Raw genomic sequence first — 27,972 nt, 5'->3', positions numbered from 1 at the left:
AGTGTATTGTTTGTAATACTGAAAAATGTTTAAATTTTATCCAATTTTCTGACAATATAGTACCCAATGCTACTTTGACTGCATTTAAAAGATGTTTTATTTACCCAGTCAAGAAAAAAATGTTATTGTTAGCCAAAATCTGCTTCTGCTTGTGTTTTAGCTACTGCTAACTGAACTTAATAAAGATTTCATATATACAGCAACCATGTCCCTGTGTCAGTGTTATCAAACAACAGTAATTGACAACACAATAACCAAAACTAAAATCACCTTAGAGATCAGTATTATTCTATTTTTTTAGACTTCTATTAAAACACAGTTATACAGAACAACTGCAAACAATCACAAATTGCATCTTATATACAGCAAGTATATATATTATGTATATATATATATTTATATAATTCCTTTGCACAACAGTTTGGTAGCTGGAGAAAATAAATCAATGATATTAAAACAAATAGAAATTTGAGGCACTCCTCTCCTGACTGTCACTCTGTTCCCACAACAAATACACACATCTTTGAAATATACATAATTTACAGTATTTTTAGAAAATGGCTTCAGATTTGTTATTGGACCGTGTTACAGTGCTTTTAAATATTCAATATTTTAAATCAGTTGTACCAAAATTTGAATATCGCTGATTTATTGTTTTTACAGTTCCTCTTTTCATACAACTGCAGAAATAACATTAATGAAAAAAACTTGGACACAATGGGAAGGGAACCTAGTAGACACTTTTTCTTTTTTTTTTTTTTACAGTTTATGTGAATTGGGTCAGAATGGCATATTGGCCATACCTCCGGGGCCATAGCCAATGGGACTGTCCAGAGACATTCCACGCTGTCTGAGAGACTGGGGGCCCATCATACCAGACTGTGGGTGAGAAGGGGCCATCATGGGACCCTGAGGGGACATTAGAGGACCCTGGGGGCCAAATGGATCCCCTGGAATTGACATGCCTCGTTGTTTAGCCTGCATCATCATAATGTTCTGTTGTGTCATCAGATTGTGTGGGTGCTGCTGGGAGGACATCATGCCAGGGTATGGGTTGGAAGGATGGTGGAGAAGGCTGTTTGCCATCATGGCCTGCTGTTGCTGGAGCTGCTGCTGAGGCATCATGCCTGTCCTTCCAATCATATGTCCAGGGGGGCACATAGGGCCCATGCCCGCAGAAACCATACCCCTAGAGCCCCCCTGAGGAATGCCCATGCTTTGGCGTATTCCACCATGTGAGGGATGAGGTGGCAGCTGCTGTTCAGCCATCATATTCTGTAGGTTTGCTAAGTGGGGGTTGGATGAAGGGCCACTGCTGTGTGGGGGGCCAGAAGAAGACAGCTGTTTGAGGAGCTGCTGTGGAGTAGGTTGCTGGGATGGTGGCCCCTGATGTGGATTTTGATGTGGCTCACTCTTTGGGAAATACTGAAGAGTGCTACTGGGCTTATCAGAAGGAATGATACGGGAGAGATCAAATTCAGGGATCCCTGTGTGAGTGGGTCGTATGACTTCACTTAGATCTGGGCCATCCCCCATGGGCAATGATGCAAATGAGTCTGAAGGGTGAGAGGGACGTTGAAGAGGATGGCCTTTGCTAAGCAGGTGTAACTGCTGAGGTGGTAGAATATCCTCATTAGACTGAGAGAAATTCTGTGACATTGCTCCAATTGGTGAGTGCATGGGCCCATGAGGAGTTTGCTGGATGCGAGGAAAACCTCCCATCTGGTTCTGAGATATAGGTGAAACATTGCAGGGCCCCATTCCGTCAGGTCCACCTCCTCCCATCATGGCAGAATTCATGGCAGGCATGCCCATTTGGTTTGGGGATGAAAGCACAGGTCCTGAGGCCTCATGGGACAGGTGCTGCTGACCTTGGCTTACAATACCCATGGGGCTTTGTGGATCGCTGTGGGGACCAATGGAGCCCTGGGAGACAAGTATCTGCGTGGTCTGGGGGTTCCCCATGTTTCCTGGTGATAAAACACAGCCAGCATGTAAAAGTGTCACACTAATATATCAACACATTAAATATTATTTGGAGGTCTGTTTTCAAATAGCACTACTACAATACTAAACAGAACTATACTAAAAAGAGTTTAGGCTGAGAATTCTGTATTGCTCTTCCTCCTCAAATTTACCCACTTCATTCATTCAATGAGTTCATCAATTTTCTGATGGCATAGCAAAATCTAAAAATGACACACTGCACCAGCGCCAGTCTACTGCTTCTTTTCTGCATAATTCCAAATGGTTTACAGTGTTTTCTATTGTCCTACCTCCAATGCTGACACCAGATAGAAGCGGTCGATCCGGCAGCATCTCATCATCAGAAGTGGCAATTGTTTTGATTGCATCATGGTAGAGAGGAGTAGAACTGGGCATGGCATACTTGGACATCTGAGACATGATGAGAGACAAAGGATTCTGAGATGGAAGGGCATTGGGAGAGGAAGTAAATGGCATAGTAGGATTCATAGATCCTGGCTGGCTAATGGGGGTAGAGTTGGAACTCCTTGGAGGAAGCGATTGGCCTGCAAAGAAAAAACAAAAACGGTTATAGTCACAGAAATACAAGTATTAACAATAATGATAAACCATCTTCATATTGGATTTTGAGTGTACCTGTCTCGGTGGAACTACTTCCTCCATTGCCCACTACTTTACCACTGGGTGGAACACCTGGACTTGGAAGAGCTGTTTTTGGAGATGCCCACCCTGGAGAGCCCACAGCCATGGCTGGGGACTTCAGCCTTCCAGGAGAGGCAGATGGAGAGTGCAACACAAGGTTGGAAGACCCCATTACCTGGGGAGACTTCATGGAAGCAGATGAAGGAGTCCCAGCACCAGACACAGGGGGAAGAGGGTGATGCCCAGCAGAGGAGATCTGTGAGGGTGACTTCAGTCCTGGAGCAGAGGGGGAAGGTAGCAGAGGAGATGGCTCTTGGTTGAGGGATGGAGATTTAAGCTGATGAGGAGGAGGCACTGAAGGAGAGGTCAGGGGGTTAACATTGATTGATAGGTCAGACTGGTGCCTTGGACTGAGGTCTGGTCCCCTGAGTCCTCCAGTCATAGGCATATGACTAAGCCGTGGTGTGCCTCCCATTTGATTTGGACCTTGCTGGTCAGGCCCAAACATCTCAGGACCAGACTGTTGAAGATAAGGTCCTTCCACCTGTCCACCGGAGAAAGGACCTTGATTGGGATAATGGAAGGGTCCATCAGGTCCTGGGATCATTCCCTTATTCCCTCCTCTTCCATTCTGTGAAGCTCTGATTCGTGCAATCTCTCCAGGGCTAAACATTTCACCTAAAGATAACCCTCCTGCAGGACCTCCTCGGAGCTTCTGGGATAGCATCATCTGCTGTTGCTGCTGAACATTCATCTGTGGGTTCATGTTCATTGTGAGGTTGCTACCCAGAGGAGAATCCACCAAGTCTCTCATCTGAGCACCCCCTCCAGGAGAGCCCATAATTTCCCGTGAGCCAGGAAAGTCCATAGGATCACCTCGAGAAGAGGGTGGACCCCGGCCCATTGACAAATTAGGAAAGTCTGGATCCCCAGGGTTATCCATAAGTCTTGAGCCAAGGTTGCCCTGTTGCTGCTGTTTAGCTAATCTGTCAAGTTCAAACCTAGGAAGCCGCTGCATCTGCAACTGCCGTTTTTCCATGATGCGAAACATTTCCTCATGCGTTAACGTATGCTCTGGGTCACCTTGTAAGTGCTGGGGAGGCCCACCAGGGTAGCAGCCATGAAAGGGACCTCCACCACCCATGTTGTTTGGCATATCATCCAGCCAAATCATCCCTGGCCTGGTGGGCCTTTGGGGTCCTAGACCCTCTACAGATAAAACTCCCCCTGCATTAGCAGGAAAGCCACCTCCCCCAGGAGGCCCTCTCTGCATCTGTCCTAGGAACCTTGGGCCACGTGGTCCATCTTGATGAATGTCCATCATTCGTGCATTTCCACCCATTCCTCCACCCATCATATTGCCAGGACCCCACTGCTGGTCTCCAGGTTTGCTGTGGTAGGGAGGAGGGGGTCCTCTCATCATCATAGGACCGCCATGCATGCCCATCTCGGCCATCATTCTAAAGTGCTGGGGATGTGTGGGGGGTTGAATATCCTGTTGCCGTCTTTTCTCTAGGTAGTATTCTTCTTGAAGTTTCCTCCACGCCATTTGCTCTGGTGTCAGCCCTTCTGGTCCAAGTAAGGGACCCATGTCGCCACCAGGTGAAGACAGCTGATGATGGGGGTGTTGTGGTATGTTATGGTGAGAATCCATTTGAGGGCTATCAAGGGCAGGTCCACCGAGGGACTGTGTTTGAGAAATAATGGACTGGAGCGGTTCTTCATACCTCTTCATCCCTCCAATCGGAGCCAAGGCTGACGATAGCATATTACCACTACTGCAATTTCCAGAGTTATTAGTACCATTATCACCGTCCTCGAGAATACCACTCCTATCAGTACTGTTATTATTATTTATGTTGGAGGGGTTACTACTGGCATTGTTATTGGAGCCTCCTGTTTCTCCAGGGCCACCACTTGCCCCACTTCGAAGAAGCAGCCTCTCTATATCTCTCAGGGTCTGCAAAGAACGCTCCCTGTGCTCCAGCTGCTCTTTGGACAAACCATCTGAGTTCCCTGGGCCACTCCTCTGGCCTGTATCACTCTGTAGGTGTGCAGATAGGATGGAGGGACTCCCTGAGGGAGAAACAGCAGCAACAGGAAGAGTCATAACTCCTGCACCTTCCCCATCTCCAGTTCCAGGGACTGGACCTGTCGGTGTGGCTGTGCTTCCTCCATCTGACCTATGGCCGATGATGCTGTTATTGCTGGAGGCTCCACCAGGTCTGGTCTGAGAGGATTCATTATCAGAGTGTCCTGCTGATGACGGCGTCCCTACATGATGCAATGGGCCTACAACTCCTGCCGAGGCTGGCCGTGGAGTTCCACTTTGGGATTTAGGGGTGCCTATGGGTGGAGAGCTGCTGGAGTTTACCTTCTCAGATGGGTTAGGAGGCTTCGCTGATTGGTGGCCCTGTGGAATAAAAAAGCACAAAAAGAAATCATATTACAGCATCTACAGTTACATTATTGTAATTTTCAATAGAGGTATTATTGTTGGCTTATCGCTTTTATTAAATCTTATAGCATGTTGTCCATTTGTTCTTTTGCCAAAACAACACAGTGCAAACATTCACAGCAGACAAAACGTCTGCAAATGAAAACAGGAACGAAGACATACTGACATAAAAATAGCTAAACAAATTTGGCTTCCCACATACTTCGCACCTGTGGTCTCTGCTGCGGCCAACACTTTTACTCCCCTTGGGTTTAACAGATTCAACACAAACTTTACATTTTATCTAATCTGCCACTGAGAGGATGTCTGACCTGCCCCAACTTGCTGCGTGGAACATTTTGCTGGTGAAACAGGAGGATGGAATCGCTCTGTCCTTTCATTACAGCCTCTGCAGCACTGTCAAAAACAATTAGCAAAATTACAACTTAAAAGGTTACAGCAAATACATAATTCTGTGTTGTGCAAGAGTTCTAGTCAAAATCTAAAAAACAAATCAAGTTTATTAATAAGATGAAAAAAACTTTACATCTCCTCTTCAGATGTAAATAATCACCAGGATGTCAGGCCTGCAAAGAGTTCTCACCTGTTGGCTAGGCTGGTTGTAAAAACATACACCACTTGCTGTGAAGGCTGAGGTGGCTCTGCCTTTATCCCTGGTCCCACTCCACATCCCATTACTGGACCCACGGGTTCAGACATGGGCCTTGTAGACAGGCGATCAGAGAGCCCTTGTATAGGACCTGCCAGCCCACGCTCCCCTGTGAAAAATCCGCAACACACTGGTTTAATTAGTCTAAAGTGGTATCCAGGTTTATAATTGCAATGTCAAGTAAATCCTTTTGGCTGCAACATCTAAACACTAGATGGAGCTAAAACACATGTAAAGTGAAATCATTTGAAAGGGAAAGTAAAGCACTCCTAGCTGACATTTTCTTCCTTTCAGTGTATATGCTGGATAAAAAAAAAAACAGCAATGGATAGTTTATAGCATTAACCATGTCAACCCTGAGAAAATGTGGCAGGGAATTTCTTCATGTAAGTCATGCACCCTTCACAGTTGTGGGCACAATGACACTACTGTTAGTGAAGACTGTGCAACATTCAGGCAGCAGCAACCTGTAATGTTTTTTCCCCTCTGTGGAGGTGGACAGACTTACGGTGGGTTGCAGTGTGTGGCTTGTCTTCATCTTCCTCAGTGTCAGGTCCAGAGCACCATTCATCTCCACTGTATGGCTGCTTCTTCTCCAGAACACAGCGCCGCTTACTGCGCATAACACCCTCTAGAGGATAATACACACACATCAACAGTTGGAGAAGATCTGTCATAGTATTGTCACTGTAAAAGCTTTTACCAATGTTATTTTGTTTTTAACAATCACCACTAATGATTAAATAATAAATAAATCATCAATCTAACATCACCTTTGTATTTTCCAGGCCCAGAAGCTCACGTACTACTAATCTGTTGCATTACAGCTGGAAGTTATAGAATCTCAGCTGCCTTGATTTATGTAAGACATGACTTTAAAAATGCGATATTCAAATATTCAGTATCAATATTTTGATATTTTTGACAATGCTAACTAGCACATCTCATATTGGACAAATATACGCCAATCCCAATGTTTCGGGGCTACACCAATAATGTAAACCAATATATCGGTTGAGATCTAGTAAAAACTAAAAGTCATATCATGTAAAATTATTGATTATGTTTTCCATGTTTGGTCTCTGTGACCCAAATTTTTAATAACTTTGGCAGTCTTCAGGGTGAAACTTAAGTAAATGCATGCACCAATGCTTGAACCACCCCTTTTGCAAATACACAGCTGCTGTTCTGACCTCAATGTATGCTTATACAATGTGCTTTTTATGCCTATGCAAAAAAGTCAAACATTATTAAACCCTGAAATAAACTGAGCTGACTTACACATTTATTTTCTCAAAATAACCAACATATTTTACACAAGTTATGTATGAAATATGTAAAATGTAAAAATTAAAATTATAATAAAGAAATAATAAAAACAGTAAAAATAAATCATTGCAATCATTTTCACTTCTGCTGATCTCGATCTCGGTTTTCTTTTCTCGACACTGTGCCATGCATGCTAATCAAATCTGCAGATGCAATGTTTCCTATGTGCTGAGCCTTCTCACATGACGCAATTAAGACTTAGTTGATGCACAAGCTGCTGTGCTCCGGTGGGTGCAAACAGCTGCACGAAACATGCAGCAGCTTTAACACTTCCAGACGGTAACCTGCAGTGGAAGAGGCAGAACAAACTTCTGACAGCAAATACAACGGTTGGTTTAAAACTCCAAACAGTGACATGCAAGAAAAAAGTACACTGGCAGTATCCCTCATTACTGTCACGTTTTTAGAGAAGCTTTATAAACAAATCAGTAAAGATTTTTCAGGTTCATCAATCAACATCTCACTGACTTTGTGGCAGAAAGCTGCCTTCTGATTAACACATCAGATGAGCTTGGGTAACCACAAACTTTTAAGGCTGTGAACGTACAGTAAGGAAGGAAGTGTGCAGTGACAATGCACAGAGAACAGCAGAGGGAGGACTGCTACCTTTACAGAGCAATGCAGCAGAAAACAGCTGACCTCTTGTCTTGTCTGAATGTTTTTCCGCAGTTGTTTTATCTTAACAAGAAAGACAGCTATTGAGTCACGTCTGCTACCGTGTTCAAACTATTTGTTACAAACAAGATTTTTGTCAGTTTGACTGTGGAGTGATTTGGAGTAAAGAGGAGGGAGGCTGGCATTTCATTTTGAGTGCACTTTTTCTTTTTCTACATGCAGAAATTAGATCACAGCTAGACAAAAACAGACAGACAAGAGTGTGTTTGGGTCGAGGTCAAACGATATTTCCCTTCAAGTGATCCACCATATCTTTCATTCTCTCCGCCTGTCTGCCTCCGTCACTCGTCCTGTTAGAAACACACATCTGCCTCTGAGGGTGTCAAGATGTGTGTGTTTTTGTGTGCGTGAGTGTTTAAAGAGAAGGTTCAAGTCATCTACAGGAAGCCCACATGAGTTTCACATAATCAAATTAATGTCATCTGCAGCCAAACGCTCACGTGACCACACAAACCCTCAAATGAGCAACAGCAAACAAATGCACATCAAACACTTTGTACTGAAACACACAAAACACAAATGTTTACCGAAACATTCACAAAAAGGGTTTTTTTTCCTCCCACCCACTCACTGTCTCCCACTCTAATAACAACTTCTCAAGGCTTAATAAGTTTTAGCAACCTCATGACATGACTACAGAAAAGCCCAGATGCTTTTTCGTCTGAGACACGTAACTGCAGTGCAGGCATGGCACATACTATCAAAAGCCAGGGGGAAATTCTGACGCTTCACTGAAAGGTCAGGGCATTTCAACAAGAGAGAAAACAAGTTCTGCTGTCCTCTCAGTCCTAACATTCACTTCCTGCTGTGGAGGAGGTGAACGCACATAATCTGGTATTTCGGGTTAAGATTAGGCTGATAGGAGGGTAAAGGAAGTGAACTTCTGCATACTTAGAATAGAAACACTTAGTCTATATGTCCCAGATGCTGACACAGTTTCCTCTGTGTGTGCACGTCTTACCTCCTTTGGCATCTGTCTCCAGGGCTGGAGGAATGGCATTTCTTGATTCGCCGGAGTCAATGGAGACGCTCCGCTCGCGCTTGGATTTGGTTTTCAGCATGCCTCCAACGTTGCTCACTGATTGGCTGACAGCCTTCAGCCCAGGGTTGCCGGGGGAAATCTGGTTGGTTTTGACTCCATGGCTGCCGGCACCCACGCCCTTTGGACCCAGGTGGCCGGCAGCTCCCTGCTGCTGCTGCTGCTGCTGCTGCTGAGCCTGCTGGTTTATACTGGGCATCTGGGATCGGCTGTCACCGGTGACCTGCTTGCCATGATTGGCCAGTTTATTGTCCTGGTGCATTTGATTGGCTGGTGATTGAGGTGGAGGTCTGGTATGGAGAATAGCTGTGCCTGTTTGTCAGTTGAGCTCACATCGCTAACAGGCGACACTGATGGAGGGAAGAAAAATCACGATCAACAGCAAATCAGACCAAAGTTCTGTAGCCGAGGGCAGTCACAATATCAGATTTACACTACCTGATTATTCTGCAGCAAAGAATTCACAAAAATGATCATATTATCTATAGAAAATACAAAATACAAAAACCTCCAACACTGGCAAGCTAATTTTTTTTCAGGTGTGGGTAGAATATCTTGCTCTCTTCTGTAATTTCCTCAGACATGATTATGATTACTATTTAGAGTTACGTTAGACCTTTAATTTTTTGGGGGCCTTTATCTAATAGCTTTATTTGACAGGAGATGACAGGAAACAGGATGAGAACAGGAGGATGAAAATGCAACAAATGGACACAGGTCAGCTCAAACCCTGGGCGTCTGCTGCGAGGACACATACTCTGATTCTGACTCTGCAGTACATGGAGCACGCACTCTAACAACTGAGCTACCAGGGCACCTAATATACCGTAGTCTACAGTGAAACAGCAATAAAACATAAAGCACAAAATCACAATGATCCATTCTGATTTGCCCTACCTGCCCACTCACAAATGCTGCAGAGCATTTAGTCTATTCTGACCTCCTTTTCATGCTCTGATGGTGTTCATGGTGCGCCTGTGTGGCCGGCTGCATGCACAAGTTGCTTGGGCTATGTGTCACATTGACAAGAGGTGCAGCCTTGCACCTTACACCAAAAAGGTGAGAATATTTTCACTTTTATACGAGTCCAAATGCTTCTTGAAAAGCATGCACTGTACCGCAGGAAAACATTAGTTTGCTGGAGACAGAGTGGTTGAAAAAGTTTGAGATTTTTGGCTGTTGTTGTATCCTCCGTTGCTTGACACTTTACTGTTGTAAAGGCTTACATGCTGCATCATTGCTTGCTGTTTTATATTACCATCATTATTATCATCATTATCATCATCATCATTAACCTGGCCCAGGGATGTCTGCCTCACCTTCGACATTTCAGTCTTGTATTAAATGCTGTTGCAGGAGTGTGTGGTGTTTGCATGTCAGGCTTTGCTTATTCAATATGCTATGAATTTATTTGGCATATTTTCTACAGGATATTTTGGTCATTGATATTTTCATCTGCTGGACAGCTACACGTGATACTAGCAATTACATAACGTGACATTAACCCTGGCTGTGTAGCAGTCACACACTGTGGTAGAATCTAGCCAGTTAGTTACTGCTTCTTGTCAGGAGGCAACCAGCGTTAAGGTGCATTTCAGCCATCCACTATGACAAAAAGAGAACTGAAAGAAATGGATATGTTTCATATACTCAACACTACCAGAAGTGTATATTTAAAATAATATCAGCATTTCCTTTTTAAATATCAAAGTTATCATAAATACCGGTATATCGTGATGCCCCTATTTGGGCCGAAAACTGAAAGACAAAGTCAAATTATTTTCTATACAAGGCCTGATCTAAGTGTTAGACACATCTGGGCACTTTATAAATACATAGTTTCGTAGTTTCTATATCTATTTTGGATCACTAGAAAAAATAATCTATGTATTGAGGCTGGACGATTAGCAACACTCAACAGTTCCAGGTCAGGCCTCTTAAAGCAAACTTCTCGGCTTGCTCACTCACCTCATCTCACCCAGACGCTCAGCTGAGACACTGCCATGCTGTTCTCCAGGACACTTCACTGACCACACATGGACCTGGGGGAAACCAAGATAGTAATATCATCAGTGGATGTGATAGCAACCTTTACAGTCGGTGCTATCGGCCAGTGTGTGAGTCCTCAGCCTGTGGGTCAACATCGACTTCATGAGCAAAGACGGAAAAGAGAGACAAGATGCCAAAAGATTGATAACAGACCAAGGCCAAAGAGACAGTGTGAGGTAACTGTTCCTTTAAGGGAAAGAGTGCAACGACTGAGCTCGAGCTGGGGGGAGGGACCTGCGACTCAGAAGTAGCTCAGCAGTGTTTTAGGTCCCTCCTCCAACCAAACACTTTGCAAACCACAAAAACTCCACCACACATTCCACAACACTGTCTGTAGCAATACCTGTCTCTCCCTCCCTCTCTCACAGAGACTCTTTCACTCGGTTTCACACTCTGACTTTAGGCACCAATGGGCAACAACTCATTATCTACTTATTACAGATTCTATCTTAGGACTACTATCTTAGATACACCACCAAATCAAGGGTTTGTCAGCATTACTTGCATTTGTATTTAATCTATTTTAACGTGACCAGAGACTGGGCTATACCTCAGCTCTCAGGTATGTTACCTGGTAATGTCAGGGAGTAAAAACAGCCCTAAATCAAGCAGGATTATCGACATTAAGAATGGAGGACACTTCTACGTACGTGAGGCTTCATTCTGGGTTCAAGTCCATAGCTGCAAGCTGACGCCCTCTTGACATCGCCACCTGCCTGTGTCCATAACCCCAAGCTTCTGATTTTAACCTCTGCAACTGGGGTGTGCCTTTCTGTGTGTTGAAGAATGTGTGTGCCATCTACAAACCAGTTGTACACCAGTTTTCTTGACTTCTATCCCACAAAAGCTGCTCACGCACAGCGCATTGAGCACTTCTTCAGAATTTGCAGGTCTGAACAAGACCCTTCCACACCTGTTGCTGGCGAACAATAGTGGGTCAAAACAGTCATCACAGCTTGTTCAAAAACACCTAGCTGAGATATTTGGCAGACATAATGCCGATCTCATGTAAACATTTCCACTGGTTTCCATTTTTGGCCGATGACACAATCCCAACGCAGCACACGGCGTTCTCAGTCAGGTCAGCTGTCCCACTCTGACAGAACCATCTGCACCACTCACTCACCTTGACAGGTAATGGTAAACACAATGCTGTAATTAGTCATTAACTAACACAGGCTCAAGTCTGCCCAGAAAGGCGCCTTGTTTGCTGGCTGAGGACTTCATCACTCATTAACTCAACCGGGGACAGTCAGACGTCGCTCCTGTTGACAAAGTGTGACTCACTTGCTTTGTGAAATACAAAGTGGAGGCAGACTAATCATATGGTGAGTCGGTGACCTTCGAGTGGACGGTTTCGAAGAGACGGGCCTATCTAAATCTAGTCTGGTAGATATCCCGGAGACACCCTGTCATTTCTGCTGCAGTTGATTTGATCAACAAGAGAAAAGTCTGAAGAATATTGAGTCCAGTTTGGAATGGAAAACTTTGAAACACGTACAAGTCATTGAAGTGTAAATGTTGTGTCTCACTTGAACATTCTGTAAACCTGGAGTTAGGCCTTGCACTACTATTATCCCCACTCTGTGCCACGTGTATGGAGCCTGTATTTAAGTAATCAGCCACAAGGAACATTACAGTGACTTTAGAATAGTGTTTTCAGGCTGGAGGAGATTTTACTTGAGAGGGTTCTGAGGTGCTGTGAAGTGGTAATACACCAAATAAGAAAACTATTCAAAGCAAACCACCCTCAATGAATATTATAGAATGTAACAAGTGCTATTCCTTGACCTTCGAGGCTAGTTTCTAGACAAGTTGCCGGTGTGACTAGCAGAAATTTTTGGTTAACACATTAATGTTTAACTGAGCTGTTGTGTGGTTACATCTCTCAAACAAAGCAGGTTTCCCAATTCAAGCCAAGTGTATTTGTACAGTGCTGTTTACAGGCTGCAAATGTTATTCTGTTATTCTCAGTTTGTGTTGCAACATCGGGTGAAAAGTGCTTCAGAAAGGAGAACACAATCAAAAAACATCATCTTTAATGAGAGTTCATTTTAGATCAGACCGATGACAAAGAAAGTCTAGCTCAAGATTTAAAAAATAGTAATTCAAATTATTAAATTGAGCACGCAAATTAAGTAATCTGAGGGTACAAGTTAATAATCTGAGGTCCATTAATCCATAAATCTCTTGTCACAACTTGATCATATACAGGTGATCTCCATTCATGCCATGATGCAAATTATTAAACAACTGGTTACACCACTTCTGGCTTATTGTGTCACAGTGAACAGTGTGGACTACTTGTGTACAAAATATACGTAATAATACATAATGTGTGTATTTGACATTATATGTGCTATATGTGACTGGACCCGAGCACAGGCATTCATGTACTTTACTTTAATTTACTATATAAAAATAGCAGTCTTTTCACTGAAGGTCTCGTTTGCTGTAACAGGTCATTTATAATCATCAGAGGAGACGTGAAACTGTTTCATAAACACTTCAAACTTCCTCATAGTCACACACAGTCAAAAAATCTGCTTTCACTTTTACTTCAAGGTCCTTTCTTTCTGAGCAGCAGTGTAAAAACAATGGACTCAGTGCTTCAAAACATAATACCAAGGGGTTTAAAGAAACAGTCCACCCAAAAAAATTGTCAAATTCAGTCATTTTCTACTCAGCCCCATATCGATAGAAAATCAATTGAAGATAATGTCTGAATGTTCATTTTTGGGTGAATTGTTCCTTTTATACATATTACATACTGTTTATTGCAAAGCAGTACAAGAGCTGAATCTGACTGGTACATTCTGCCATCGGCTCTCATTTTTTGTTTAAAGAGGGCGTCAACTAATCAGACACACCATAAGTGCCAACACTACACTTAATTGGTGTCATCTGCATTCATTACATCCTGACCTCAACACACAGCAGCATAACAAGACATTTAACAGCCAAGACTGAGGAATGATTAGTGCTTAATTATGGTGACATTTGAATGATGGAATTAAATCAAATCAACCTGGCTGCTATGCAATTAATCTGTAATAAAATCGGGGTTGTAAAATTAAAGTTAATGTCCCTTAGGGGAGGTGTTCTCCCTTTCCCTCCCAGTAACTTCTGCCAAAGCAGGTTTGAACGCTCATTTTCAGCCTAGCTTTTGTGTTCATGTTGACAAGGTTGCAGCTCTCCATCTGGCCTCCCAGACTGTAGCTTTCCTGATCAAACAAGGTCTCCTGCAGTTCTCATCTAATGGTTTAACAACTTCTCAATGGCAAGAAAATATGTTGCTCTCGTACATTTGTATCTGCACATCCAAAATGACAATTTCACTCTTTAAGTCTGTTAACCAATAGATTGGAAAGGAATCGGGTAAAATGACCAAGGATAGAAAAAGTGAAATAAGCCTTACTATGCAAAATAGTATGGTGACACAGTTTGGAAAAGTACAAACCACAGTTTGTACAGCTTGTTATATAAAAGGGTACAGAGTGTGCAAAGTGTACTGGGACTGACTAACAACACCCCTGGCATCACCTATGCTGACTTGCAGGTGACCAGTTACTGAGAAAACGCATGAAAAAGACACCATGTTAATCATTCCTCACAGTGCTAAAAGCTTGAAAAATAATTACAGCTAAGACATCTGATTGGTAGATAAGACGTTAACCTGCAGGCTCACAGAAGCTAGATTAAAATAATCGCATTATTCATAGTATGTTGCAACCAGATGTGTGCAGAGCTGCCGAGTACCCCTGCATGTCCCTTTATGAAGGCCTGCTCTGTTCAAGCTGATGAAATACTCAGATTTTAACTGTGTGCCATCACTATTTCATGATGAAGGTCACAGATGCTGAGCTTGTTATACGGTGCTATGGCTTAAAGTAACAACAGTGGTAATGTGTGGATGAGATGCTGAATGATGCTGAACCTCCTCCGCAGTCCTCCAGAGGAGAACCAACAAAAAAGATGAACATCATGTTGTGAAAGAGTGAGAGGCGTCAGACCTCTGGGCAGAAACAGACCAGAGTCTCCTACTTGTCTGCTGAAATGGTCTGCCCATGCTGCTGCATGGGTTTTTATGTATCAAATCATGTGCACAAATTAGTAATTCCCCCTAAATTATAAATTTGTGTGCATGAATTAGAAGAATAGAAAGAATCTGCCACCGTGTACAACACACTGAAAGGATGTCACGGATTACACAGTATTCAACAGCTCAAGTGCATCAGTGTATCTCAGTGAATACAACTGTATTAATCCCATTCAGATTGTCCATGACCTGACAACCCTCACCGTCAATGCACTGCATTATACTGTAGTGGATGAATCCTGCCTTCATGAAGTTTAGAGTGTGCAACTTCATGGTTATTTTGAAGCCTGCGATTGATGGCGCTGTTGTGTTATATTCCCACGTGTCACTGAAGATAATAGGATGGATGGCACAATGCAAGCTACACATTCAAACTGTTTAAACTTGCTTTCAATTTTGAAGTTATTTCACTACAACATTGAATATCCAAGGCCAAATATGTAACTATCAAAGTCCTAACCATCCTTTTCATTATATTTTGCCTGCCAGTGGGCACAAAATCTCCTGGAAAGGTGGAGGCTGACTGGTGATCCACTCAGGCTGGCAGCCTGGCACCATTTTCTGTGTGCTTTCATGTCTCCATTATAGACTAAATTAATGAATCAACTCTCTTTTGTCCTGTGTTGTTTAGTTACCACACTGGGGAAAACAGAAACAATCCAATTGTCTTCGCTACAGCAGTGCAAACAATTATTCCGCTTCAATGCATTATTTATCAAGAGTTTAACAGTCATAAACTCAGCTAATCTGCTTCAGCGGGGCTACGTGAATTTGGACTGATCAGACTCATACTGGACTTACAGGAAACAATTCAACAAACTGTCATCAGATTTTGATTCAAATACTGCTCAGAAGTACATGAATCACCTTTTCCTAACGTCAGCCACCCAGCTTGAAGCCAATATGAATCATTCAGACAAAAACAGAAATACAGAAATCACTCAATTGAAATGAACATGTGGCAGAAATATTTGGAGTCCATAGTTCACGCTGGACCAAATCAAATCACAGGACAACTGTAGAATCAAAAGGTAAAAACTGCTTGTGAAAAGAGGTTTTAAACACCTGAAAGGGTTCCATAGTAGCCAATAACTCTATTTCTTCAGTACGTACAGTGAATTAAAAATGTTTCAAGACTTTCTGGTCAAAGTGGAGTTGATATAAACAATAAATGTCTGAGCTGGAGGAGGAGAGATAATCACTGTTTGCTACGGTTCAATAGGCTGGTGTCTTCAGTTATTGTCTCACAGCTACTGTACCAAGTGAGGTGTGTGCAGTTAAAAAATGTCTCATTCATCAAAGATTTTTTACTACTGATGTTCCTGATGTGCCCATCATGAATCAAGATACCAAAACTGTAAGACCTTCATTACTTTAATGCCTCAAAGAAATTATTGAACTGATTCTCAACCATTCATTTGAATGGACTCACAAACAAATCAGTGTGTGCCCATGAGATGGGGAGCCAGCAGAGACACTGAAAACAAATATATTAGGGCTGGTATTATTATGTTCAGGCCCTGATGTACATTGTTTTGTTATATTGCCTTCTTTCAAGTATGTGAGATACTAATTAGGCATTTAATCAAACATGTTGATGGAGTTGCTCCCTTTAGGCAGCTGGGCAAAGTTGAGCTGCTATCCAATCAACAAACGTGTTCGGGTACAAAATGTTCTTCAGTTGGCTTTCCTCATTTGACATTTTCACTAGTTGTTTGGGAAACAAATTCAATTTAACAGTTGGACCTTGTCCAATCACTGCTCCAAACAAATTAGGGAAATAATTCAATGAGTTTTAAATTCCATAGCATGTGGTCTTTACACATAATGCCAATTCATTTAGAGCCGTGATGAGAAGTACATATACACACAAAGCGGGCCAACGCACACAAACACACACCCCTGCATTCCTTCAATGTCAGTGGAAACAAACATCAGTGTTCTCGGTCCGGCCTGAGGGTTTGATAAACGATTTAAATTAATTTGCCATTTTGTGTGAAAGAAATACTGATGTTCCATTTGTTTTGTTCAGATGAATCCAGGGATCTTGTATTCTAAGAAACTCAGATTTTGTAACTGCAGGGTTGCAGTGTGTGTGTGTGTGTGTGTGTGTGTGTGTGTGTGTGTGTGTGTGTGTGTGTGTGTGTGTGCGTGTGTCAGTATGCCTACGGTAAGAGGTTGAGCTCCTATTTAGTCCCACTGGGTCACACAGTACTCTGTATTTTTAGAGCGAGCTGGTATTAATAGACCCAGAGAGCCCTGGGAAGTCAGGGCCAACAGTGAGAACAAAATACTAAGCCAAGTCCAAAACACAGATGCCACAGTGCTGCTCTGTGGACCGACACCAGTAAACACTGAGGCCAAACTGTTTAACAGAACTGATGAATGAATAATGTGTGTGACGCAGGAGCCCACACAGTTGCACAGTCGAGACTTTTTTTTTTTTTTTTACATCAGCTGCTTCACAAACTGCATTTGCACATGGCGCCAGTCGAAATGTAGCCTAAGAGAAGGCAAATAAGTTAAACGTGCTTGGACACTCTGTACTCTCACTTAGGACAAGGCCACGGCTAACACAACATGTATGACTTGACAGAATAAATCCTCTGTGAAGGCCAATTCAGCGTTGAACCATGTCCTTCCAGTGTCTATCAAGTTCTTCTTTAGTTTTTATCAACTGTTATGATAATCTAAGAGGACCGCCACGACCAACGTTCATGTCAGGTTCACCAGAGGACATTAGCTGGGCTGAGTTAGCTTCAGGTCATTTGTATCTATCTAACTTTCATCAAGGTTCAAGAACATCCAAAATCAGGGAAAGACCCCATATTGAGCATTTTTTCCTATTGCCTGAATCAGTGCGGTTTAGTCTGATAACCAATAAAATAAAAATAAAATAAATAAATAAATAAATGAATTAAAAGATGTCCTGGTTTGGCTCTGTTGCAGGCGCCTCTGTCTCTCTCCGTCTGTCTGTGGTCACCACCACCTTCAAACTTGTTACAAAGTTTGGTTTCTCAAATCTGTCACGAGTAAACACTTTTTCCCAAAAAATCCAAAACAATGAAGAATCTCTGAAAAATAAAACAATCCAACATCTCCACACTGTTGACGTCCATTGTCTTCATGCACACAGTTTTCTCCAACCAACAGTGGCCTATAACTATCACGGGCTTTTAAAGATTAGTCAAAATATTTCCAGGTAACAATGCCAATCAATTCTCATTCGCGCTTAGTTTCCATAACCGTTTTGTCTTCACTACAAATGAGTTCTCACCACCTGAAATAAAAGTTTCAACTCAACCACATCATAATCAAAATATTCCCATCTTCATCTCAGTGTCTAGCCAACATCTTCATGAATGACTGCAAAAGTACCTTTTCTAACAAGTCATGAAATCATGTGTCAGGACTGTGCACTCCGGAAAAATAAGAAACTAGTTGTTTTTAAAGAGATGAAAAAGTCCCTGATACTGAGATTCAAACTGTCAAGAAAAAATGACTCAGAACTTCAAGAAAGCTCAGTTTTACCAACAGAGTCCTGTGTCCTGTAAAAATATACCCAAATGTACCCAAGAGGGAAATCAAACACATATCATGGTTATAATTTGCACATTTAATAGTAGACTTAGTGTTTTTTTCCTTACACTTGCAGGTACATTGTTCACAGTTAAATCAAGTTTGAAACTTTAATCTGTTTCAACTGTTAAATTTTATTAATTATGGATTTTGTTTTTCAGAAAAACTACTTATGATATATGTTTATCACTGTTACACAACACTTCGCAAAAAGGTGAACATACAACCCCACTTTAACGCAACATGCTCACTTAAAGAAAACAACACACGTCTGACGGGCTTTTCCCTCGCCTGCTTTTATGTCACACTCATGTCATGTGGGTTATGTGGCTGCTGTAATCACTCCCTTCATGTCCACACACAAAGCTTTCAAACAAGCCCAAAATTGTCACCCTTATCACCACCTTCCACCGTCACAGACATTGTTCTACATTTGTAGTACGTACAGTGTGTCACAGAGTTTGTACTGCTGAATCTACCTGTGGGTGACTGACTGTTGCATTCCCTCATCTCTCCTTCATCTTGGCCAAAAAAGCTGCGCTTGAACGCACCACAAAGATGGTGGACAAACAAGCTTTTGTGATGTGCGCCTCTGTGACGATAAACACCTCTCTGCCGACATAACAGTTGTTATGATTAAGCAGCATTTTCTGACACTGCTCTTGATAATATAGCCTCTGATAAAAGGCTGAAAACAGCACCGGCGAAGGTGCAGAATCATGGATATTACAGCGACAGACTCAATGGGCGTTCCCTTCCTTTTTACATTTCTATTTCCTGTATAATACCGCTAACCTGAACAGCCGATGGGAGGATTTCTCTCACCAAACAGCCGCCGCCGACTCTACATGCTCAATTAGCCAAAAAGCAACTGACACAGTCTGTCCAGTACCAGCACTGCGGGACACACCGCATAGACTGAGGCACAGAGCTAACAGCTACAGCGCTAATAGAGCTAACAGCTAAACACACAGCAAGGCTGAGAGTCACTGTTCAGAGACACACAAAGCATTAAACACAACAGGTTTATAGTCAATAACATTACTGAAGCACAGTTTGGAGGTGAACTTACTTTGAATTCTAATACTTTTGAGTTACAACTGTAGATGGGAATAACAAAGTAAAGAAACTACATTTTGACTTCAGGACGGTTTAAAATTCTCATCTGGATGGTTAGAATTGATTTTCAGGACGATTCCAGGTCACTCATGAAAGAGGTTACTCTGGAGCCATACCTTATCACACACAGCTCAAAACCCGCTCAGACGAAGCAGCAATTACACAACTGAAACTGAAGAAAGGACTCTCAGTTTCTTTGCAGAAACACAGAAGTATAAATGCACAAGGAGTGGTTGATATAAGGAGTTTGTGTGTGTTGAAGTCGTGCATAAAACTATTCAATTCTATATTGAAAAGAACTCAACACAACACATTTCGAACATCACCACTGACACTCCTCTGATCTGAAATCTGCACTGAGCCTTGTAAAAATCACTGCACTACATTCTCGAGAGGCTGAGTTGAATTTTAAACAGGACAGTTCCGTCAGCTACTGTATTGATTTTCACAGCGTGAAACTTTTAGAAAAACCAACAAGGACAATGGCTAGAGATGTTTACTAGAGATTACTTAGTTTAGAGATGTTAAATAAGCTATCAAGCCCCTGCCAACATTCTCTCATGGAAAACCAACCAAGCACAATAATATTTAAGCAGCGTCTAAGTGACTCACATCAGTACATTTCTAATGATTATCAGTGGTAGCACCCAATATATTACACCCCTCAGACTCTTTGAGGAATGAGGTTTTAGATTTTGCAGACTTCGGTTGGAATCATAAAAAAATATTTCCCTCTTACCACTGTGACAGCTGAAGGGCACTTCTTTGGAAAGCACCAATACTGTTTCCAAACTATCAACTGAGAAACTGCTATCGATCCTGGAGACATGATTTGGTGTTGATGCAGCCGGTGAGAGTGTTGCTTGCACAGAGGCAGCAGATCCAAAACTCGTAACTTTTAAGAGGAGAGGTGGAGACTATATTCGTATGCTGTCAGAGGCTGTAGGCAGGGAGAGGACACAACTGGAACTCGTTCAAAAGTCTCGCAGGAGGAAAGAAAAAAACTAAGTGTACTGCATTTTTGTCATTTTTGGTCAGAGCATTCAAGTGTAACAAATAGGCTGGGAAACCCAGTCCATGGGTTGTTGACCACATTCAGCCTGATACCCATATTTATTGCTTGATTTCTATTAGTCCCTTTCATAACACTGTTTTTTTTTTCCTTCTCCTTTCCTTCAATCACAAGCGTGTTCGCCTCTCCCAACATGCACTTTGTTTTTCTGCAGCCTGGTGTTGGAGGAATGTATTGGTCTACGAGCATAACAAGAGGTTACCTCAGGTCAGCATTCATTTGAATAAACATCTAAAAATGAGAAGGATTCAGCTGAAAAAAAAAAAAAAGGTATTTCTACGTTTGGAGAAGTTGATCCACAAACTCGGATCTGCTGCTCCTTCTGCACTCACAGTTCACATACTTGTTGAGGGTAAACTGCAGTGCATTGTGGGACAGTATACAGGTGACAGCCAAGGAAAAAAAATCAGCACACTAGGGGGGGTTGTGGCAGGTTGCTGTGGCAACAAAACATGTCACGGGGCTGAGTAAATATAGGCTAACCAGTAGGCGATGTGCACTGAGAAGGCCTGCAACACAGGAAAGGCCACAGAAAAAAGAAAAACAGAGACATTTGTGAAGATCTCAAAGCTTTGCCGTCTTTTGATGAAAACACCCTCGCTGAGCAGTGACGACGAAAGAGATGACCTGAGATGTACCTTTCTTTTTACACCAAGGGAAAACATTATGAAGCAGACAAAAAGCAGTGAGCTAAGCAGTGGAGGAAAAATGATATGTTGGCGAAAACATAAGGCTAACTTATTTAATGAAACCACGACCACGTATGATATGTGCTTCATTCAAGGTCGATACTGCACTCTTATGGGTTATATGTGATCTGGAAAATGTGTGCTGTTTACACAGAACTTGTTGACTATTTCAGACAATCACCTTCTCAACAGAGTGAAAAACTAATTGGTAAGAAGACTGTAGGCACCTCGTCCACGGTTTAGCCTCAGCTCAGCTCAGGGACAGGGAAGTACTGGGCTCATTTTGTACAGAGGGTCAAGGGTTGTATCCTTTCCAACACATTCTGGGAAGAAAGCCAAGTAGAGCAAGGAAAAAGACCTAACTGCAGCCTCAGTGCAGGCGTTACAGCACAGAAGCAGTCGGAAAACGGAGGACTGATGGATGGAAACCATTCAGTGTCAAGATGAACATACACCAACCAGAAGACGACCAGATACGGTGCTACAGGATCTCCCCACAGGTCAAAAGATCAATGAAAAGAGTTAAAGAATGCACTCCACACATGGTGCACATGCATTATTAGAGCTGCATTGATGAAGCAGCCGGTCACTCAGTTGATTGACAGAAAACCGCTATGATCATTTTTAAATCGATAATCATTTTGGTATCAATCTGGCTGAAAATGCTGTTTTCATCCTGTCAAATATGGAGATTTTTTTTGCTTCTCTGGGGTTCATATCGTATTGAACTGAATCTTTTGGTTCTGGACTGCTGGTCAGATAAAACAAGACATGTAGAAGCATCACATCAGATTTTTTGTACTACTTTCTGACATCTTATAGACCAAAAATGAATCAATTACTGCTGAAAAATAATCTGCAGATGCAGCGATAAACAATCTGTGGGTTTGTGGACTGCTTTCTGACTGAAACTGTTGCTTCCCTGGGGAGCATTCAGGGTTGTAAACAGCCTCGTTTTCCCAAAACAACGCTGAACAAATCATAAACAGAGACCGTCCAACATAACCTGACCTTCACTAAAATAACTTACCCCAACATTAGCCCAAGTGAGAGACAGAAGGACTACAATTAGAGATGTCCAATCCACAGTCAAACTTAGATATTACCCTACTATGACTTTAAAAAGTGTTAAAGGTAGAAATAAAGCGGAAAATGTTATCACCTGACGAAGAAGAAATGACGAAAGCTGGGAGAAACTTAAAAGGGACAGTAAAATCAAAAATATATGTTTTCCTCCTTCCTGTAGTGCCATATTTCCACCATGTTTGCTTTATGTGGGTTGACAAGTTTGGGAGAAAGTACTTAATCAGTAACGCAACCAATCTCAATTTGAAAGTAATGTTCTTTACCTTACTTTTGGGTGAAACAGTGAGATTGCTTTGCAAAATTCTAATAATACATACCAACTGCAAGTGATGGCATGATTACAAAGCATAGGACAAGAAAGCTTAAGAGGATCGAGGTGGTGACAGATGCAGCATCCGGATGTATAATCCCAGTTAGAGCCTGTTTGTTTGTTTGTGTATTTGTATGTAATTCAATTTGCAATACACCCTACTTAGAGGGAATAATGGTATAGTCTGTTGGAGCCACGCAGAGCTCCATGAGACCTCCACAAAGATCAAATACTACTGTGCATTCATACAACAGACTGTACAAGTCAAACACGCCTCTGCCAAGTTGTGAGGAGTTGAACATTCACATACCAGGAAGTAACTTTCTCTAGTCAGTGTATGGAATCAAAATGTTGTGCACTGTTTCACTAATTGTTGGACTTTTTTTAAAAACTTCCTATCAATGTTTTTGGTGAAGGATTGTCCACCACATCCTCGATGCATTTGATTTCTGTTACTAATCTAAAACTCTAGCCAAAGAAAAGATGCTATTACAGAAATGAAGTGTTACAAATCCAACTAATTCTGACCATTTGATTTAAATATTCAAATTTGGTATCAAGGCACTTAAAAGGCACTTAAAAAATGCAATGTGAAACACAGTCACAGCCTCCTCAAGAAGACTTGCGATTGTTATCTCTTAACATGTAAATCGCAGTCATGAGTTCCCACGATAATACACTGTGTTTGTGACATTGCTAAAAAGGCTTTCATTGGTTGGATGTGATCAGAGCCTCATGGTGAAGGAGGAACGTGGGCTCAATTCTCACAGAGCCTGTAATCCAACCTATGGTCGGTTTTGTATGTGGAAAAGTTTTGCTTTGATGCATTTTCCTGTTTGAGTCATCTAGTCGAAGACTGACGAGTTTCAAAAACTTGTAAACAAAACTCCCACAGGCCCAAAAGTATGTCATTCTTCTGGATATTAAGACAATATGGCAGTATGACGGGGGTCAAAACAAATCAGGACTCCTCTCCCTGTGACTGTGATCACGTAGCATTCACTGAGCTGTGAATACGTGCGCTTACGTTCACATCACTTGCAACAATTAATCAATAAGTTGATGGGAAAAAAATCAGGTGCCAACAATTTTTTATAATCGATTCAGTAATATTTAGAGTTAAAATGTCAAATGTCAAAACAAATCTTTGGGATTTTCGGACTATCTTTTGGACAAAACAATCAATTTGAAGACGTCACTGTGGCCTCTGGAAAACTGTGGTGAACATTTTACACAATTTCTTGGCATTTTAAAGACATTGATTAATAAATTATTTTTCTTAATAATCTGTAAATTCTTCGACAATGAAAATAATCATTAGTTGCAGCCGTAATCATAATCTTCTAAGTATACACTAGACTCATCTTGTTACACAAGGCCTTCCGGGCATAACTAAGTGCTGACAAACAGAGGTGAACATCCGACCTCTTTCACCCATGTCACGAAACTGTGTACAGTATCTGAGGGTTAAATCCTGTAGTTGGTTCATATTACATTCTCACTTCTAACAAGAACCACGAAGTGCAGTCTCACAAGGTCTCGGTGTGGTAACCCCTGGTGCACACCGGAGATCAAATGCTATTGTTCACATCTGAATGGACAAACTGAGGTTAAAAACGCCTGCTCTGACAATTCCTGGTGTGACTAAACATAAGAATGTAATTTGAAAGGCTGCAGACCAGCAGCAGTGTGGACAGAGTACTTTTGTCAGCAAAAACTGTATGCAAACATATGCAAAAGACAAGCTCACAGAAAGGCACAGAGCTCCAACAGACACTGGGATAATAACGCACAACTGTCACAAAAATGCCTAGCCTAACTGATTCTATTTAAGGATTAGACCGAGGCCTTTTCTTTTATTTTTTTTCCACTAGGTCTATAGAGTCCGTTACTTAAGTGTCTTCGTATTCTGTCGTGTGGAAACGTTCTCAATATCACATTATTCTTTCATAGCTCACCTTAGCTGTGCTCCCTGTAACTCACCCCAAAGTTCTCAGATCACCTAACCAGATAAGAAACACTTTGTCAGCAGCTCACCAAATCTGTCTCTGCTTGCACCGGAGAGCAGTCTGTGTGGACATGCAGTGGCTGCCACACGCATGTTCATTCAAATCGACACCGGACAAAACAAAAGAGGCAGGAACTTACTATACGATCAGAGATACATCAACGTTTGTATTGTGACTGCTGCAGCATCACCTTTTATGTCACACTTCTTTTATCCACTCAAGTCCTATTAAGGTTTCGTGGTCAACAAAACATTTCCGCATCTTCACAGCAAAAACAGCTGCAGAATTCTCTTCTGCAACTGAGGAACTTATGGTCTGCTAAGTCTCAGAGATCCCAAAATTCATTTGAAAAGATACCACGTGCACCCTCGATGTGTGGTTGAACTTGTAAACCCACTTCACATGGGATCCCAATTTGGGATTACGCTGACTGAGCTGTATGGAGCCATATATGATGTTTAGGTTGTTCCTTTAAACTCTAAAACAAGTTTAAAAAAAAAGACTATGAAACTTGACCCAACTTTTTATCAGCATGCGTAGATAAAGACTGGATTTTAATTTTTGTGTTGAATTTATCCTTTAATACCGCTATTTGATAATGCACAGCCAAGAAACAGATGTAGGGTCCATGAGGGGACGAGATCTTTCTCTCAGGTGAGATCCTTTGAGTAATAAACAGGAATATATGAGTAATATAATGCATTACTCATTACAGTTCATTAAACTGTTTCTCCAGTGATGTCATGTACCGCCTACAATTAAAATCATCCTCTATTTAAAAAGATCTAGGCTATTTAATTGTTCTGTATAGGTTACTTGGGCATTTGGTTGAAAGTAACTAAAAAGTAGTGTAGTAAGTAATTATTACACTACACAAAACAGTCATATTTTGATGTAATATATTACTTTAAAATAAAAGTAACTAGTAATATGTTGCATTTTGAAAGCAACTTGCTCCTGACATACTAGATTGACTGTTTCGCACGAGGTTTCCACAATTACGCACTGCAATAAAATCTACGGGGACCTCCTCAGGACGAAACACATACAAAAACAGAAGTCCACAAGTCGGCGCCGGTCGACTGTCCTTTTTAAAGCGAAAATCAGGGGAGAAAAAGATGCTCTGAACCGGGAGATATTTCACTTCCAGCTGAAAGCAGCGCGCAGTGTGCTGTGGCTCTGAAAGACAATTCGGATCAAGTTGCAAACTCTGTTAGGCGCTATATATAGCTCACCAGGATATTGTAGATACACAAACAGCATGACGTGCCTGTGCAGACACATACACACACACACACACACACACACTCACACAAACACACACAGGAAGAGAAAAGCTGTAGTATCTCTTTGTGTGTGTGAGATCAGGTTTAAGTGCAGCATTATCACACTATATTCAACAGGCTGAACTGGTGGGGGTCATGGGTTGTCATAAGGCTGAGACCACACACACACACACACACACACACAAAACACACACAACAGAGAGAGAGAGGAAGAAAGGAAGAGACAGGAAAAAGGGTGTGTGTGTGTGTGTGTGTTCTCACCAGCTGTATTTCAGCATTCAGCTAAAAAAAAAAAAAAAACTATAATAACCTGACCCTAATGTTAACTATTAGTATATAACATATTCATTCTGACAATTAACTTAAATCAACACACAACGTTTATAAACCTGTAGCTTGACGTCCAGCTCTGTACGCTTCACTGTGTAGTTTGAGTGTGCGTGAATCACAGCGGGGCAGGAAATGACTTTCAAAATAATATTATTAAAACGTATATATTTTTCCTACATTCAGTTTACGTTGAGCATTTTAGAAAAAAAAAAGGGAGTAAAGTGTCAGATATGAGTGTCGAGCAGCGGTCACTACATGTAGCTCTCCAACATGCCCACGCTGTGTTTGAGGTGACAGCCAGGTATCGTCACGCAAGTCTGTCACCTTCCTAACGGCTTTTAGCTTCTTTAGCTCACCTAACCGTCCGAAATGAAAATTTAAAAAACAACCAACGGCTGCTTCGGCTGCGTCCGCCACATTAGCTTCCTCCTCCTCACAAGCTAATATTAAGTCATTTTTACATTCACATCTGGATTAGGTTGGGTTGGGGGGGGAGAAAAAAAAATTGTGCTTTTTTTTTTTTTTTTTTTTTTTAAATGGCTGGAAGAGAAGGGAAGGGACGGAAAAGGAGGGGGTGGGGAGTGGGTGAAAGTGGAGCAAGCATCGCATTCTTGTGAGGAGAATTTCAGGACACATGCCCCTGGTGTGAACCCCGGCGCTCAGGAGTGGGAAGACTTGCTGCGCCAGCCCCAGGTCCACGGGGCTAACTTAGCATGCTAATTCATGTCTTCGGCTAGCTCCTCTTACTTGCTTGTAAAACTGACGTTGACGTAGCAGCACACATCTGCAAGCGAACCAGTGCTAGCTAACGGGGATTTCGAACTTAAGTTGCTGGCTTCGCTAGCGACCCCGAAGACTTAAGAAGAAAATAAGAAAAAAAAAAACATTAAAAAGACGGAAGAGAAAGTTAACACGAGTCCCGCACGTTTAAAGACGGTTCAGTTAAATACGCGAACAAGCTAGCAGTGCCCCAGCAAGGGAGACTGTGTGTTTTGGTTTTTAAAGGAGGGGGGAAATGCTGTATACTGTACCTGGTGTCTGCGATCGGAAGAGGCCGATGTCAAGCAGGACTGACGGCCAGTCGACATTCCCCGGAGTGGCCGCTGCCGCCGCCGCCACCACCACCACCACCGCTTGCTCCGCTCGCCGTACCACTGCGCAAGATGGTCCCGATCCCGATGTTTGATAAGAAAAAAAAAAAAAAAGGGAAAGCTGGTGCAGTTTTGACGTTTGAGGGCTCAGATGGTGATAAATAACACGGCGCGTCTAGGTTGAAGTTTCGCTTGAAATCAGAGGACGCGTCACCTTGCAGCGGTTCATGACTCCCACTATTCAAGATGTAGAAGAAGGGCAGGACGTTGCATTTCTCTGCGAGTCCATATCACTCCCAGCCGCTGACGATAATTAGTGTTGGCCACACGGGCATCCGTATGTCACTGTGCTGATATGTCACACTGGACTCGTGTGCTGCTCGATTATATTTTTATTTACAGTATCCACATATTAATCCTAATATTTACAGATTAAGGATGATGATGAAATTTGCTCGGACTATGTATTTTTATT

General features: G+C 42.1%; 1 protein-coding gene across 3 annotated transcripts; it reads right to left on the bottom strand.

Moving 5' to 3' along the window:
• Positions 1 to 271: 271 nt before the first annotated feature.
• bcl9l (bcl9 like) lies at positions 272 to 27,828 on the bottom strand. 3 transcript variants are annotated; one of them, XM_037074463.1, is made up of 10 exons: positions 27,438 to 27,828; positions 26,338 to 26,358; positions 10,747 to 10,820; positions 8,701 to 9,128; positions 6,244 to 6,366; positions 5,670 to 5,844; positions 5,398 to 5,482; positions 2,623 to 5,041; positions 2,277 to 2,531; positions 272 to 1,970 (listed from the first exon to the last, which is right to left on the bottom strand). In XM_037074463.1, the coding sequence occupies exons 4-10, from the start codon at positions 9,038 to 9,040 to the stop codon at positions 781 to 783; spliced, it is 4,587 nt and encodes a 1,528-aa protein (XP_036930358.1). In that variant the 5' UTR covers positions 9,041 to 9,128; positions 10,747 to 10,820; positions 26,338 to 26,358; positions 27,438 to 27,828; the 3' UTR covers positions 272 to 780. The 3 variants fall into 3 exon arrangements, with proteins under 3 accessions (XP_036930358.1, XP_036930344.1, XP_036930353.1); XM_037074449.1 differs by lacking the exon at positions 26,338 to 26,358; XM_037074458.1 differs by lacking the exons at positions 26,338 to 26,358; positions 27,438 to 27,828 and adding an exon at positions 20,364 to 20,504.
• Positions 27,829 to 27,972: the final 144 nt, after the last annotated feature.

The sequence above is a fragment of the Acanthopagrus latus genome, chromosome 2 (genome assembly GCF_904848185.1).
Source record: "Acanthopagrus latus isolate v.2019 chromosome 2, fAcaLat1.1, whole genome shotgun sequence".
NCBI lineage: Eukaryota > Metazoa > Chordata > Actinopteri > Spariformes > Sparidae > Acanthopagrus > Acanthopagrus latus.
Note: the sequence above shows the minus strand (reverse complement) of the source record. Positions and strands in the feature narration are given on the sequence as shown.